General features: G+C 36.0%; 1 protein-coding gene across 1 annotated transcript in view; it reads left to right on the plus strand.

The window, feature by feature from the left end:
* The window catches only part of LOC138328021 (arf-GAP with Rho-GAP domain, ANK repeat and PH domain-containing protein 1-like), a 95,088-nt gene that overhangs the window by 49,891 nt on the left and 26,333 nt on the right, over positions 1-18,864 (plus strand). Inside the window, exons 27-35 of the mRNA XM_069274596.1 lie at positions 4,445-4,556; positions 6,193-6,282; positions 6,572-6,628; positions 6,905-6,953; positions 7,565-7,649; positions 8,368-8,440; positions 9,055-9,145; positions 9,545-9,622; positions 10,001-10,132. Coding sequence (XP_069130697.1) covers positions 4,445-4,556; positions 6,193-6,282; positions 6,572-6,628; positions 6,905-6,953; positions 7,565-7,649; positions 8,368-8,440; positions 9,055-9,145; positions 9,545-9,622; positions 10,001-10,132 — 767 coding nt within the window. The remainder of the gene's footprint in view (positions 1-4,444; positions 4,557-6,192; positions 6,283-6,571; positions 6,629-6,904; positions 6,954-7,564; positions 7,650-8,367; positions 8,441-9,054; positions 9,146-9,544; positions 9,623-10,000; positions 10,133-18,864) is intronic.

Consider the following 18,864-nt stretch of genomic DNA (forward strand, 5'->3'; position numbering starts at 1 on the left):
TAACATTTTAATATCATATCTATATTGGTCCTGGTCAACCCCCTCGGGGCAGAGGGGCGGGGCCAAAAGGGGCAAATAGGCTAAAACTTTAAAAATCTTCTTCTTAAATACTGGAAATGGTAGAATCAAATACTCTTCATAGATGGACAGGTCTTAAGGTGTTTTATGAAAATTGTGAATTATATGACCCTTGGGTCTCAGGTTTCCCCCTAGGGAGGGGGTTAAGTTTACTATATATAAGTTTATATATGGAAAACACATTTTTGAGCATTATTTAGTCATTATAATAGGAAATTAGTCAATTGTAGTCAGAATTATCCCTATGTGATGGCCATTGAATCTTATTACCAAATTTTCCATGACTGATCCCCAGGGGCCTTAGGGGCGGTCCCAAAACCGGTCAAATAGGCTAAAACTTCAAAAATCTTCTTCTGAAATTCTGGAACTGGTAGAATCAAATACTCTGCATAGATGGAAAGGTCTTAAAGTCCTTTACAAAAATTGTGAATAATATGACCCTGGGGTCTCATGTTTCCCCCTGGGGAGGGGGTCAAGTTTACTTTAGTTTATATAGGAAAAACACATTTATGAACATTATTTGCCTATTTTTCATAGGAAATTAGTCAAACTGGGTTAGAATTATTAGCCTGAAATAGCATTTTAACATCATATCCATATTGGTCATGGCCGACCCCCAGGGGCCAGAGGGGCGGAGCCAAAAGGGGTCAAAATGGTAATTTCAAAAATTTTCTTTTTGAATTCACAGATTTGATGGAACCAGATACTCTTGATAGATTGGAAGGTCTTAAGGCCCTTTACAAAAATTTGTGAATTTCATGGCCCTGGGATCTCAGATTTTCCCCTAGGGAGGGGGTCAAATTTACTATAGTTTATATAGGAAAAACACATTTAGGAACATTATTTGCTTAGTTTTCATAGGAAATTAGTCAATCTGGGTTAGAATTATTAGCCTGAGATAGCATTTAACATCATATCCATATTGGTCCTGGCCGACTCCCAGGGGCGAGAGGGGTGGGGCCAAAAGGGGTCAAAATGGATAACATTTCAAAAATCTTTCTCCTGAATTCACAGATTTGATGGAACCAAATAATCTTCATAGATTAAAAATTTATAAAATCACTGACTGACTTCAAGGGCCTGATGGGCCAATATATATTTATAGTGTTTATATGCATGTCTTTGTTTCATTCTGTGTCTGAACTCAGGTGACCGCTAAGGCCCATGGGCCTCTTGTTTTTTTTTGTTTTTTTTAAGTTTAATATATAGTCAGCTGATTGCTATATATTGATGTAATATTTAATATATTAATAACATATCAATATTAAAAAAAATAAGTATCCTAATTTAACTTGGCTATTGAGGGTTTTCACATTTAATATAAAATATAACCGACTCAAAATCATATTTCATTAATATAACACATAGTATTTTGTACATCTAACAAAAGCCATTGCATCAGCTAACCAATCCAATAAGTAATTATGCAAGCTTTTTATCAAAATTATATATAACTCTGGAATTTTGTATTCTTGACTCCAATATTCTTTTTATATCTTGCATATCATTTTATAATTTTAACTTTAATCATTTTGTTACACCAAAGTTTGGGGTAAAATATTTTAGTGAAATTGTAAGAGATAATTGAATTTTGGGATGATATTTGTACATAAATGGTAGCGTTGTGATGTAAGAGCAGTATTATGGGATGTATGAGGCCAGTAAAGGTTGTGGCTTGTGCCTGCTGTATAGTATAGTGGGCGTGTCATCGTGTATATCTCTCTAATACAGCATGTCTATTTCATTACGTAACTTTCAGTATTGTCTTATCTGTAAACAGTGGTACGACGACTTATCTAGATTTAACCTAAAAAGATCTTTTGTATTTGTTAATTGTTAAACATTTGAAAGATGTATTAAAGGTACCAACACTATATAGCCATTTGTTTTCATGGGGATGTCCTGATGATATTTTAGCAATTTTACTGATCATCAAAATGGTCATAAAAATTAGATCCATAAATAATGAGTTAATGTATATCTCATCATTTAACAAGATTACAATTCAGTCTAAGACAACATTAAAATTTGTACATATATCGGGAAAAAACCTGTTCTAATGGAAATTAGATCAGTCGGTTTTACTGTGATATGCTCGAAAAGCCCATGGTGGTGAAATGTGTGTGAAACTTTCAAACTCGCTCGCTGTCCGCCATTACACATTGTGGTCGAACAACTTGTATGCCGAACCCTGTCCCTTGCTCGTAGAGTAATGCAACTTTTGTCTAGAACTGCTCAAATCGCTCTTACAGTAGTGGTTTACCTTATTAGATGAATTGTCTTGCCTAAGAATCATTTTATTACCTCCTCAGTGGTTATGTAGTTCATTTGTTTAACGTGCGTGACTTTGGCTCGGGAATGGGTACAGAGTACATACCGTACCTGCTTATTCGTATTGATCAACGATTTGTAGTTACAACGGTATCAATTAAAATACGTAAAAATAACGTGGAATTTGTCAATATATTGAGTTAAATGTTTCATAAGAAATGTAGAACAATACATTTATGCCATATTTTTCTTCTTGGTTATGTATAGCCTGAGTGTATATCTCATCATTTAACAAGATTATAAAATTTATAGATTTATTAAAATTCAAATTTTATATTTGATCTGCCATCATGGTTATTATCATGAAATCAAACAATTTTACCCATGAAAATAAATGCGTGTATGATATATATTTTATTTCATACAGAGTATGTTTTTTGTTGTATAGTAAAAGCAGTTTCTACCTTGTATTTTTTTCATTTATTTCCTTCCATAATTAGTGTTATTATTATTGACTATGACCTTCAACAACAGAGTCAGGTCAGAAACTGCCTATTGGTATAAATCACCAAAGTTTGATCATTCTTCTAGACTGAAATATTGTCTAACATTTGTAGATGATTTGTTTATGGTAAATACGTTTCTATCGCTCTCCTTATTAGCACTTTTGATATGAAACTTTAGGCTAATTGACTATTCCACATAAGGAAATACCACCAATCAGTGCACTCCTTACAAATCATTTTGTCCAACAAAAACCTCCTTTTCAATCATTTCCTCATTATTATCATGTGATTTAGCAATGCTAGAATAGTTTAAAATTATGGATGTACGAGAATTTAAAAAAAAAAAGAAAAAAAGGTCAATTTATGTGATATGCCTCCTCCAACATTACTACTGCATGTCAACCCTATAGTACCTTTTCACTATTATAGGTTTATAGATACATAGAAGGGTATATCCGATATAAAACTTATCCCATGTGTTTGTAGTTTGTGTTACTTTCATAAACTGTCATATATATTGGCATGTATTTCAGCTCTGAGATTCAACATGTCTGATGTCTTTCTTTCATTGCAGTTTGTATTATTTAAAAAAAACTAATAGGAGATTATGAGTTCTGTATAGAGACCAGCGTCCTTTAACGAATGATGATGTCTTAAATCTTGAGAATGATATGGGACTATTTAATCAGCTACCCCTCCGCTAATTCTTTATCTCCATGGATTGTACAAATTACATACCCTTCAATGTGTTTTTAGATTTCTCACTCGTTTTCATCAGAAGTTTGCTCTGTTCTGTTACCATACTTGCAAGCTGCATCGTTATATCAACAGAATATAGATATATATAATGCTAGAGAAATAAGGCAATACCAGTGTATCAACAATATGATATATTTTTTATTGTGTTTGCTTCTTTTTCAAGCTGATTTAGAGAAAAAATAAGACAATTATGAAGAGGATATTTTTCAGTTTTGTGTCACTATGATTACTTGTTTTGCATTTGGTAGTAGTAGAAAATTTCCTTTTTTTACCCACTTGTTGATTGGTCCATTTTGTGATGCCATCAGTCACTAAAGCATGTTGGGATGTCACTGAAGCATGCTATTTTTAGACACAGTGAACATGTTAACTACTCTGGCTCTATTAGCCCCACATTACTTAATGTAAGCATGTCACATTATAATTTGTATGTTGTACCATGTATTTCCAAGTTTTAGATATCAATAAAACAAATTAGAAAAACTATTTTCAAATTTTCAACTGTACCTATGTTTCATCTTATATTTTACATTAAATATTCTAGAGGAATTAGTAGAAAATATCCATAAAAATTCCTTCTAAAAAATATTAAGGTTTACATGCATTTCAAATTTTCCATGCTACTGAAATTAAACTTTCTTGAAGAGTGAATTTTCTGAGTCTTCAAATTTAAAGCTAACTATATAAATTATGCAAACCAGCAAGGCTTTCACATTTTCTGAGACTAATTTTATGGACAGTCAGTATTGGGAGGAATTAATAATAAACTTCTACCTGGTCATTATTAACAGTGAAGTTGAACTTTGACCTCTGACCTGGATTATTTGCAGATATCCAGAAGCCTTTGAGCTGAGTACTACAATGGCTACAGGGAGTAGAGTATATTTGTTTGCTGCAGCCTCACCAGAGGAAAAGATGACATGGATGAGGAAGATAGCAGAGGTATGTCACTTAGTTACCATAGAAACCAATGATAACAGATGTATGTCACTTAGTTACCATGGAAACTAATGATAACAGATGTTTGTCACTTAGTTACCATAGAAACCAGTGATAACAGATGTATGTCACTTAGTTTCCATAGGAACCAGTGATAACAGATGAATGTCACGAAATTACCAAAGAAACCAGTGATACCAGATGTATGTCACTTAGTTAACATAGAAACCAGTGATAACAGATGTATGTCACTTAGTTACCATAGAAACCAGTGATAACAGGTGTATGTCACTTAGTTACCATAGAAACCAGTGATAACAGATGTATGTCACTTAGTTAACATAGAAACCAGTGACAACAGATGTATGTCACTTAGTTACCAAAGAAACCAGTGATAACAGATGTATGTCGCTTAGTTACCAAAGAAACCAGTGATAACAGATGTATGTCACTTAGTTACCATAGAAACCAGTGATAACAGATGTATGTCACTTAGTTACCATAGAAACCAGTGATAACAGATGTATGTCACTTAGTTACCATAGAAACCAGTGATAACAGATGTATGTCACTTAGTTACCATAGAAACCAGTGATAACAGATGAATGTCACGAAATTACCATAAAAACCAGTGATAACAGATGTATGTCACTTTGTTACCATAGAAACCAGTGATAACAGATGTATGTCACTTAGTTACCATAGAAACCAGTGATAACAGGTGTATGTCACTTAGTTACCATAGAAACCAGTGATAACAGATGTATGTCACTTAGTTACCATAGAAACCAGTGACAACAGATGTATGTCACTTAGTTACCATAGAAACCAGTAAACACAGATGTATGTCACTTAGTTACCATAAAAACCAGTGATAACAGATGTATGTCACTTAGTTACCATAGAAACCAGTGATAACAGATGTATGTCACTTAGTTACCAAAGAAACCAGTGATAACAGATGAATGTCACTTTGTTACCATAGAAACCAGTGATAACAGATGTATGTCACTTAGTTATCAAAAACCAGTGATAACAGATGTATGTCACTTAGTTACCATAGAAATCAGTGATAACAGAGGTATGTCTCTTAGTTACCAAGGAAACAAGTGATAATAAAGGTATGCCACTAAGATAGGATAGAAATGTCACTTAGCTACCAAAGAACCAATGATAATAAAGGTATTTCACTCTGTTACTATGACAACCAGTCATAGCAGAGATATATCACCTAGTTACCATGGTAATCAGTCATTGTGGAGGTATGTAACATAGTTACTATAAAAACCAGTCATAGATGAGGTATGTCACCTAGTTACCATAGAAACCAGTCACATTAGAAATACAATGTATGTTACCTAGTTACTATGGAAACCATCCATAGCTGAGGTATGTAACTTATTTAAAATGGAAACCAGTCACAGAGATATGTTACCTAGTTACCATCGAAACTAGTGACATTTTGACATAACACATATGATTATAGTCTGGGTGGTTAAACTCAGCATCAAGATCCTTTCTTTAAACACGTATTGAATATTATGTGATTAGTTATGGTTATACACTTTGTACATAACATGACAATAAAACTTATCACCCCATTGCTCTGCTTATCAACTGTTACTTTCCTCAATTCCAGCTGATCTGTCCTCTGCCGTTAATGGACGATGTACGACAACAGGAGTTCTGTTTGGCGGGAAAGTTTTACATGAAGGAAGGACTACCAGCAGTAAGTGATCACCTACAGATGATTCATTTATGTAATTCACTGGTCTTTTATGTAAATCTCTTTACTTAATATATAAATATATATAAGTTATACAGTGGCCACTCTGATGGACAGTGGTTTGGCTGAAAGAGGAACAACTGAAATATGCTCAATTTTTATTTTTATTTTCATGGTATTGCTACAGTTACTATTGTCACAGTAGTAGATCTTGATTCTAGAATATGAAGAAAATTCTGTGTTTGATTTAACTGAGAACACAATCTATTTAAGCTTTGTTATCTGTTTCTAGGCATGGTACGAGACCTGGGTTATGATCAACAAAAAGGTTGTGCTTTATACAGATAGGGTAAGTATATAGGTTAAAAGACTTAAACTCTATTGTAAACTTTGTTAAAAGTTGTAAAAGAACGTCATAATATCAATGCTAGATTATATTCAGGATAAATTTTGTGTTTTATGAAAAATGAATCAGTAAATGTAGGTATTGGACACAGGCTAAAGATTATTCTGTAAATAGATGTTTGTTTACAATAGACAGGTATGTTCTCAGGTTACCCATTGTTTTCTATTGACAGGTATATTATTAGGTTACCTTGTTAATAAATGAGTTTGTTGTTTACAGGATATGAAGTTAACGGATGATGTGGACCTCAGAAAAGCTATTAAAATCAGTAAGTCAGACACGAAAATGTCATGTGTCGATATAACGTCATGTACTGTGTCAGCTGTTAAAATCAGTAAGTAAGGCATGAAAATGTCATTTGTCGATATTACCTCATGTACTGTGTCAGCTGTTAAAATCAGTAAGTCAGACACGAAAATGTCATGTGTCGATATAACGTCATTACTGTGTCAGCTGTTAAAATCAGTACTGTGTCAGCTGTTAAAATCAGTAAGTCTGACACGAAAATGTCATGTGTCTATATAATTTCATGTAATGTGTCAGCTGTTAAATCAGTAAGTCAGACATCAGTATTTATAACATCATATCTCAGAAACAATTTCTCTCTGTGCACACTCTATAAGGGCCTTCATATTAAACTTCTAGAAGAATAGTTAATTAAACACACATATGTGTGTTACATTTGATATTTAATTTGAATAAAATCCCGCAGGGAAAGCTTTGCAAGTCTCTGTATTAAATAGAATAGGCTTTGATTTAAAAAAAAAAATCTTTCTTTGACAATATCAAGATCGATGTTCACTTTTTCATACATATCCAAAGCCTGTTTTAGTTTCCTACTGTAATACTGGTATATTAAATCGAGGTTTAAATTTCCAGAGTACCATGAAAGTGATGCTGTAAGTAGTGGAGCGCCGTGTAAGGAGAACGGAAAACATTTCGTCCTTGATCTACCAGGTGGCAGGTAAGTTAATGTGTACTACAGGGTCATAACCTTATACAATATCATATAAGGTTTCTAACCCAGCACATACAATTTAAGGTTCCTAGTCCAGTACAATATCATATGGGGTGTGTTGCTTTGTGTCTTCGGCGGCATGCTTCAGTGATGTAGCACTATAAAAAGGGCAACAGTTCCACTATACAAGAAGACACTACCTGAATATACCGCAGTCTCCCAAAACACGCACCTCTCACAACATACACGCAACACACCGCATACATGGGAGGCCGTCCTTACATGACCATAGCTGTTAATAGGACGTTAATTAATCAATCAAATCAAATCAAATCAACCTAGTACAATATCATATTAGTTTCCTAACCCAGTACAATATCATATTAGGTTCCTAACCCAGTACAATATCATATTAGGTTCCTAACCCAGTACAATATCATATTAGGTTCCTACCCCAGTACAATATCATATTAGGTTCCTACCCCAGTACAATATCATATTGGGTTCCTAACACAGTACAATATCATATTAGGTTCCCAACACAGTTATAATGAACCTGTGGATACAAACAAAACCACTTTATTATAAGCATAATTTGTTGTATACACATAACAGACATAGGAACTTTTAACTTTAATTTTTGATACCTTTCATTGTTGTACTTTTCAAGGTTCTCCATGATTGTCTAGTACCAATATTTATCACAGACTTTACTTTCTTTCAGAGCCTTGTACTTCCAGGCTAATTTAACCAAGGACACAGAGAGATTATATAATGCAATAAGTAATTTGATGAAGGTAAATACATTAGGAAGTGATTTAGGTCTCTATTTTGGAAACCTGTGGTTTTAAATCGTTATTCAGTAATTTGTTTAATGCACGAAATGACATAGCTATAACATTTGTACATACTGTATAGAAACATTTAGAGTTACATGTCTTGTGATTATGAGGCTGTAGTTAAGTTATTTAAGAAAAGTTATGAGTATCTCCGACAGAGAAAATTTCTTACTTGTAAATGTTTTTATTAATTTTTGAAATCCTCATATCAAAAAGAATTGGGAAAGAATCACTATGTAGGTTGATAAATATTGAAGCAACTTTATTAACAGAACATTTCTCAAAAATAAACAAGGATAAAAAACATGTTATCAATCCAAACTGGAAACTTCAAAAAGTGCCATTGAAATGGTGCATACACTTGACAGATGTTGCAACAATATTCGTGTTGAACATTGTATACTCTCCTCATGGTAGGAGATGACTGCTAGTTTGCATGTGGTAAAGGGTTAAAGAAATACAATATCAGATAGACAGATGTAATAAAGTAGTACAATATGGGATAGAAAGATGTAAGAAATAAAGGAGCATGAAAACGTCAGAAAATCGTAAATGATTTCTGTTTTTTGCAGTCGGGCGGGGACACGTTAATGGACCAACAACTGACATCAGATGATGTTCCTGTGATAGTTGATAAGTGTCTCAAGTTTATAGAGGAGAATGGTAAGATCATGGAGGACATTAGATGTTGATTAATCAGTTGTGATCATAACGTTTGTTTAATGAAAGAAAAGAAGCTTTAAAAAAATTTTGAAGTAATTTTGAATAAAAATAAAAATTCCGCAATATTGAAATAATGAATTACAGTTTAACATTCATGTTAAACTATTTTGTATTTGCATATTACAGATTTATCTGCCCTTTCGGGTCGGTATTGATTGTGAAATCATGTGTTTTGGAGTGTAAAGTGATACTTTAGAGAAAATGATGTTATTGCATTCACAAAAGGATGACATTACAATTGATACCTACATACAAAAACGCAATAGTTTAATATTGAACAGTGAATTCTATAGTACGGTAACCCTGTATTAGACAACTTTTATAACATGTTGACTGTAGGTATGAGAGAAGAAGGTATATACAGACTTGCTGGTACAAACATTAAGGTAGCAGAATTACTACAGCTGTTTGCCAAAGGTATTTACATATTTACCAACTCATCCATATACTGATCAGTGAATTATTTAGCAATAACAATAAAATACATAAGCATAATTTTCCTCAAACAAGAAAATTTTGTATTACTGGTAGATTCCATCTTCACAGATATAATTAGTGTTATGATTTTCTGCCACTTGACAAGTGATGGATACAGTTTTGTATTTGTGAGAATGAAAAAAAGTAAGACTTCTCAAAAAATGCAATCATTATGTGTGTAATCACTATTTTCTTTATAATGTGTTAAATTTAAATGTAGATAACTCTTCACTCTTAAGTAGTGGTAATGATATACACAGCTGTCATGTTCACATTGGTTGATGATATGTGTTGGATGATGATTTACTTTTGTTACAGACGCCAATGCTGTGAAGTTGGTGATGGGTACATATACAGTACACGATGTGGCTAACGCACTCAAACGATTCTTCAGGAACCTGAAGGAACCTCTTCTGATGTCACATCTTTATAACACCTGGATAGAGAAAAGTAGGTCACTGCTGTTCCTCTAAACAGTATTGTAAGATACATAAGTAGGTCACTGTTTTATTTGTCAGCGGTATCATAAATTATAAAAGTAGGTCACTGTTTTACCTGTCAGCGGTATATAAGATATCTTAAGTAGGTCACTGAAAAGTAGGTCACTGTTATAAATTCAAATATGTACAGAAAAGTAGGTCACCAGCCTTATGATAATGTGCATGTATGTACTGGTAAAACCATCAAAATAGACAAACTGTATAGATTTTGATTATGAAAGATCACAGTATTTTTATTTTGGTATAGAAATTATAAGACAAGCACAAACTTTGTTTTGACCCTCTGTTTACACTCCTTCCGTACCCAGGTGTAGAGACTGATTCTGCAGGTAAAACTGTCCTTTCCCGTTAATTTGCACGCTGAATGTACTTACAGTCTGTTAGTCAGCTAGTCCGTGATTACTCAATTACTTCATTGATTTGAGTCTGGAAATACTGATGGGTGGAGTGATTACATGGGACTAAAAATACTGATGGGTGGAGTGATTACACGGGACTAAAAATACTGATGGGTGGAGTGATTACACGGGACTAAAAATACTGATGGGTGGAGTGATTACACGGGACTAAAAATACTGATGGGTGGAGTGATTACACGAGACTAAAAATACTGATGGGTGAAGAGATTACATGGGACTAAAAATACTGATGGGTGGAGTGATTACATGGGACTAAAAATACTGATGGGAGGAGTGATTACAAGAGACTAAAAATACTGATGGGTGAAGTGATTACACGGGACTAAAAATACTGATGGGTGGAGTGATTACACGGGACTAAAAATACTGATGGGTGGAGTGATTACACGGGACTAAAAATACTGATGGGTGGAGTGATTACACGGGACTAAAAATACTGATGGGTGGAGTGATTACACGGGACTAAAAATACTGATGGGTGGAGTGATTACACGGGACTAAAAATACTGATGGGTGGAGTGATTACACGGGACTAAAAATACTGATGGGTGGAGTGATTACATGGGACTAAAAATACTGATGGGTGGAGTGATTACATGGGACTAAAAATACTGATGGGTGGAGTGAATACATGGGACTAAAAATACTGATGGGTGGAGTGATTACATGGGACTAAAAATACTGATGGGTGGAGTGATTACATGGGACTTAAAATACTGATGGGTGGAGTGATTACATGGGACTAAGAATACTGAAGGGTGGAGTGATTACATGGGACTAAAAATACTGATGGGAGGAGTGATTACACGAGACTAAAAATACTGATGGGTGAAGTGATTACACGGGACTAAAAATACTGATGGGTGGAGTGATTACATGGGACTAAAAATACTGATGGGTGGAGTGATTACATGGGACTAAAAATACTGATGGGTGGAGTGATTACATGAGACTAAAAACACTGATGGGTGGAGTGATTACATAGGACTAAAAATACTGATGGGTGGAGTGATTACACGGGACTAAAAATACTGATGGGTGGAGTGATTACAGGGACTAAAAATACTGATGGGTACATCGGGACTAAAAATACTGATGGGTGGAGTGATTACATGGGACTAAAAATACTGATGGGTGGAGTGATTACATGGGACTAAAAATACTGATGGGTGGAGTGATTACACGGGACTAAAAATACTGATGGGTGGAGTGATTACACGGGACTAAAAATACTGATGGGTGGAGTGATTACACGGGACTAAAAATACTGATGGGTGGAGTGATTACATGGGACTAAAAATACTGATGGGTGGAGTGATTACATGGGACTAAAAATACTGATGGGTGGAGTGATTACATGGGACTAAAAATACTGATGGGTGGAGTGATTACATGGGACTAAAAATACTGATGGGTGGAGTGATTACATGGGACTAAAAATACTGATGGGTGGAGTGATTACACGGGACTAAAAATACTGATGGGTGGAGTGATTACATAGGACTAAAAATACTGATGGGTGGAGTGATTACATGGGACTAAAAATACTGATGGGTGGAGTGATTACACGGGACTAAAAATACTGATGGGTGGAGTGATTACACGGGACTAAAAATACTGATGGGTGGAGTGATTACACGGGACTAAAAATACTGATGGTAAATAGGTGGATAGAAAAAAAACAAACACCCAATTCATCATTTTTAAATGGTTAGTAAGATATATTAGGTGATACATCAATATAACCCTCTCCAAAACACTGACACACTACTAATAATACAAATAGTATTTCCTGAGTGGTACCACACTTAAAGTGGGACTCCTGTGGGAGCTATTGCATGTACAAGGGCAAGTTTTAGGATTAAGTGTGTCATTGTTCGTTATCTGAGGAACTGTTGGGTAAACTGCTATTAATCTATATACTAGATTGGGAATTTGGATTCTGATTTTTTGTTTGTTTTGAAATCACTATCATCTACTTTCTATGAAAGCTCCCCTTTGTAAACACTGAATGCTAAAGATGTTATTGATTTGAATATTTTCCATGCTATAGAATATTTATTATTAAATTGTGAACTTTATCTAGATTCTTCTTCTGTTTTTACCCAGTTGTTGGTAAAAACTGTTGAACTGCTGAATTTTTCTTTTTAATGTGCTATACATTGGTAGTGGTAATGGGTCAAATGTTTTATGACTTTTCTCTATCAATACTAAGGACGCAAGAAGTGTCATCGGTATACAGAGATTGTGTTCTTCAATATCAGCCATTATCTATGCTTTGTTTTCATTTGCATTAACCTCAATTTATCAAACATTATTATTTCCTAATTATATGTTTACTATTGACTTCTCAATACAATAAAAAATTATATAGTTGTGGGACTGGTCACCTCATTTTCAGTACCGTTTGTTACTGGACTGGTCACTTTGTTACTGGACTGGTCACCGGTCACTTCATTTTCAGTACCGTTTGTTACTGGACTGGTCACTTTGTTACTAGACTTGTCACTTTGTAACTGTACTGGTCACTTTGTTACTGGACTGGTCACTTCATTTTCAGTACCGTTTGTTATTGTACTGGTCACTTTGTTACTGGACTGGTCACTTCATTTTCAGTACCGTTTGTTACTGGACTGGTCACTTTGTTACTAGGATGGTCACTTCATTTTCAGTACCGTTTGTTACTGGACTGGTCACTTTGTTACTAGACTGGTCATTTCATTTTCAGTACCCTTTTTACTGGACTGGTCACTTTGTTACTGGACTGGTCATTTCATTGTCAGTACCCTTTGTTACTGGACTGGTCACTTGGTTACTGGACTGGTCACTTTGTTAATGGACTGGTCATTTTGTTACTGGACTGGTCACTTTGTTACTGGACTGTTCACTTCATTGTTAGTACCCTTTGTTACTAGACTGATCACTGTTATTACTGGACTGGTCACTTTGTTACTAGACTGGTCACTTTATTACTAGGCTGGTCACTTTGTTACTAGACTGGTCACTTTGTTACTGGACTGGTCACTTTGTTACTGGACTGGTCATTTCATTGTTAGTACCCTTTGTTACTAGACTGGTCACTTAATTACTTGACTTGTCGCTTTGTTACTAGACTTGTCACTTTGTAACTGTACTGATCACTTTGTTACTGGACTGGTCACTTGATTTTCAGTACTGTTTGTTACTGTACTGGTCACTTTGTTACTGGACTGGTCACTTCATTTTCAGTACCGTTTGTTACTGGACTGGTCACTTTTTGCTAGGCTGGTCACTTCTTTTTCAGTACAGTTTGCTACTGGACTGGTCACTTTGTTACTAGACTGGTCATTTCATTTTCAGTACTCTTTTTACTGGACTGGTCACTTTGTTAATGGACTGCTCATTTCATTGTCAGAACCCTTTGTTACTGGACTGGTCACTTGGTTACTGGACTGGTCATTTTTGTTAATGGACTGGTCACTTTGTTACTAGACTGGTCATTTTGTTACTAGAACTGGTCATTTCATTTTCAGTACTCTTTTTACTGGACTGGTCACTTTGTTAATGGACTGCTCATTTCATTGTCAGAACCCTTTGTTACTGGACTGGTCACTTGGTTACTGGACTGGTCACTTTGTTACTGGACTGGTCACTTTGTTACTGGACTGGTCACTTCATTGTTAGTACCCTTTGTTACTAGACTGGTCACTTTATTACTGGACTGGTCACTTTGTTACTAGACTGGTCACTTTATTACTAGACTGGTCACTTTGTTTACTAGACTGGTCACTTTATTACTGGACTGGTCACCTTGTTACTGGACTGGTCAATTTGTTACTGGACTGGTCATTTCATTGTTAGTACCCTTTGTTACTAGGACTGGTCACTTTATTACTGGACTGGTCACTTCATTTTCAGTTCCGTTTGTTACTGGACTTGTCACTTTGTTACTAGACTTGTCACTTTGTAACTGTACTGGTCACTTTGTTACTGGACTGGTCACTTCATTTTCAGTACCGTTTGTTACTGGACTGGTCACTTTTTGTTACTAGACTTGTCACTTTGTTACTAGACTTGTCACTTTGTAACTGTACAGGTCACTTTGTTACTGGACTGGTCACTTCATTTTCAGTACCGTTTGTTACTGGACTGGTCACTTTGTTACTGGACTGGTCACTTCATTTTCAGTTCCCGTTTGTTACTGGTCACTATTTTAGCACTTGTCACACTTTGTTTGTGACTGGTCATTTTGTTACTAGACTGTCACTTCTTACAGACTGGCACTTTGTTACTGGACTGGTCACTTTGTTACTAGACTTGTCACATTTCATTTTCAGTACCCTTTGTTACTGGAGTACCGCCTTCATTTTCAGTTTTGTTACTGGACTGGTCACTTTGTTACTAGACTTGTCACTTACTGTCACTTTGTTACTGGACTGGTCACTTCATTTTGTTACTGGACTGGTCACTTTGTTACTAGACTGGTCCACTTTCACTTGTTACTAGACTTGTCACTTTTACTACAGGTCACTTTGTTACTGGACTGGTCACATTTTTGTTTTGTTACTGGACTGGTCACTTTGTTACTGGACTTGTCACTTCATTATCAGTTACAGACTTTTATTTTTTCACTTTTGTTACTGGACTGGTTACTGGTCACTTTGTTACTGGACTGGTCACTTTTTTCAGTGACCCTTTTTACTGACTGGTCACTTTGTTACTGGACTGGTCATTTCATTGTAAGTACCTTTGTTACTGGACTGGTCACTTTGTTACTGGACTGGTCACTTTGTTAATGGACTGGTCACTTTGTTACTAGATTGGTCATTTTGTTACTGGACTGGTCACTTTGTTACTGGACTGGTCACTTCATTTTCAGTTCCGTTTGTTACTAGACTTGTCACTTTGTTACTAGACTGGCCCATTTTGTTACTGGTACTTGTCACTTTGTTACTAGACTTGGTCACTTCTTTTTCAGTACCGTTTGCTACTGGACCGGTCACTTTGTTACTAGACTGGTCATTCCTTTTCAGTACCCTTTTTACTGGACTGGTCACTTTGTTACTGGACTGGTCATTTCATTGTCAGTACCCTTTGTTACTGGACTGGTCACTTGGTTACTGGACTGTGTCACTTTGTTAATGACTGGTCATTTTGTTACTGGACTGGTCACTTTGTTACTGGACTGGTCACTTCATTGTTAGTACCCTTTGTTACTAGACTGGTCACTTTATTACTGGACTGGTCACTTTGTTACTAGATTGGTCACTTTATTACTAGACTTGTCACTTTGTTACTAGACTGGTCACTTTGTTACTAGACTGGTCACTTTATTACTGGACTGGTCACTTTGTTACTGGACTGGTCACTTTGTTACTGGACTGGTCATTTCATTGTTAGTACCCTTTGTTACTAGACATGTCACTTTATTACTGGACTGGTCACTTTGTTACTGGACTGGTCACTTTGTTACTGGACTGGTCATTTCATTGTTAGTACCCCTTTGTTACTGGACTGGTCACTTTGTTACTAGACTGGTCACTTTATTACTGGACTGGTCACTTTGTTACTGGACTGGTCACTTTGTTACTAGACTTGTCACTTTGTTACTAGACTTGTCACTTTGTAACTGTGATTGGTCACTTTGTTTACTGACTGGTCACTTCATTTTCAGTACTGTTTGTTACTGTACTGGTCACTTTGTTTACTGGACTGGTCACTTCATTTTCAGTACCGTTTGTTACTGGACTGGTCACTTTGTTACTAGGCTGGTCACTTCATTTTTCAGTACCCTTTTTACTGGACTGGTCATTTTGTTACTGGACTGGTCATTTCATTGTCAGTACCCTTTGTTACTGGACTGGTCACTTGGTTACTGGACTGGTCACTTTGTTAATGGACTGGTCACTTTGTTACTAGACTTGTCATTTTTTAACTGGACTGGTCACTTTGTTACTGGACTGGTTACTTTGTTACTGGACTGGTCACTTCATTGTTAGTACCCTTTGTTACTAGACTGATTCACTTTATTACTGGACTGGTCACTTTGTTACTAGACTGGTCACTTTATTACTAGACTGGTCACTTTGTTACTAGACTGGCCACTTTGTTACTGGACTGGTTACTTAGTTACTTGACTGGTCACTTTGTTACTGGACTGGTCATTTCATTGTTAGTACCACTTTGTTACTAGACTGGTCACTTTATTACTGGACTGGTCACTTCATTTTCAGTTCCGTTTGTTACTGGACTGGTCACTTTGTTACTAGACTGGTCACTTTATTACTGGACTGGTCACCTTGTTACTGGACTGGTCACTTGTTTACTGGACTGGTCATTTCATTGTTAGTACCCTTTGTTACTAGACTGGTCACTTTGTAACTGTACAGGTCACTTTGTTACTGGACTGGTCACTTCATTTTCAGTACCGTTTGTTACTGGACTGGTCACTTTGTTACTGGACTGGTCACTTCATTTTCAGTTCCGTTTGTTACTTTTTTTTTTTTGTTATTTTTTTATAGTACTTGTCATTTTGTTACTAGACTGGCCACTTGTTACTGTAACTGGTCACTTTGTTACTAGACTTGTCACTTCTTTTTCAGTACCGTTTGCTACTGGACTGGTCACTTTGTTACTAGACTGGTCATTCCATTTTCAGTACCCTTTTTACTGGGACTGGTCACTTTGTTACTGGACTGGTCATTTCATTGTCAGTACCCATTGTTACTGGACTGGTCACCTGGTTACTGGACTGGTCACTTTGTTAATGGACTGGTCACTTTGTTACTAGATTGGTCATTTGTTACTGGACTGGTCACTTTGTTACTGGGACTGGTCACTTCATTTTCAGTTCCATTTGTTACTAGACTTGTCACTTTTGTTACTAGAACTGGCCACTTTGTTATTGTACTTGTCACTGTTGTTACTAGACTTGTCACTTATATTTTCAGTACCGTTTGCTACTGGACCCGGTCACTTTGTTACTAGACTGGTCATTCCATTTTCAGTACCCTTTTTACTGGACTGGTCACTTTGTTACTGGACTGGTCATTTCATTGTCAGTACCCTTTGTTACTGGACTGGTCACTTTGTTAATGGACTGGTCACTTTGTTACTGGACTGGTCACTTCATTGTTAGTACCCTTTGTTACTAGACTGGTCACTTTATTACTGGACTGGTCACTTTGTTACTAGATTGGTCACTTTATTACTAAGACTTGTCACTTTGTTACTAGACTGGTCACTTTGTTACTAGACTGGTCACTTTATTACTGGACTGTTCACTTTGTTACTGGACTGGTCACTTTGTTACTGGACTGGTCATTTCATTGTTAGTACCCTTTGTTACTAGACATGTCACTTTATTACTGGACTGGTCACTTTGTTACTGGACTGGTCATTTCATTGTTAGTACCCTTTGTTACTGGACTGGTCACTTTGTTACTAGGACTGGTCACTTTATTACTGGACTGGTCACTTTATTACTGGACTGGTCACTTTGTTACTGGACTGGTCACTTTGTTACTAGACTTGTCACTTTGTAACTGTATTGGTCACTTTGTTACTGGACTGGTCACTTCATTTTCAGTACTGTTTGTTACTGTACTGGTCACTTTGTTACTGGACTGGTCACTTCATTTTCAGTACCGTTTGTTACTGGACTGGTCACTTTGTTACTAGGCTGGTCACTTCATTTTCAGTACCCTTTTTACTGGACTGGTCATTTTGTTTACTGGACTGGTCATTTCATTGTCAGTACCCTTTGTTACTGGACTGGTCACTTGGTTACTGGACTGGTCACTTTGTTAATGGCACTAGTGTCACTTTGTTTACTAGACTTGTCACTCCTCATTGTAACACTGGACTGGCACCTTGTTACTTGACTGGATCACTTTTGTTACTGGACTGGTCACTTCACTTGTCAGTACCACTTGGTTACTGGACTGGTCACTTTTTACTGACTGGTCACTTTTGTTACTGGGACATGGTACCCTTACTATACTTCACTTTGTAACTGGGACTGGCCACGTTTTGTGATACTGTGACAGGTATACTTAGTTTACATGTGACTGGTCACTGTAGTCACTTTGTTTACGAGACTGGTCAACTTTCATAGTTAGTTAACACCTAAGCCACATTATTAAGAACAGGTCACATTGTTACTAGAGACTGGCCACTGTTGTATACCTGGAACTGGTTACTTAGTTACTTGACTGTTCACTTTGTTACTGGACTGGTCATTTCATTGTTAGTACCCTTTGTTACTAGACTGGTCACTTTGTTA

The sequence above is a fragment of the Argopecten irradians genome, chromosome 7, assembly GCF_041381155.1.
Source record: "Argopecten irradians isolate NY chromosome 7, Ai_NY, whole genome shotgun sequence".
NCBI lineage: Eukaryota > Metazoa > Mollusca > Bivalvia > Pectinida > Pectinidae > Argopecten > Argopecten irradians.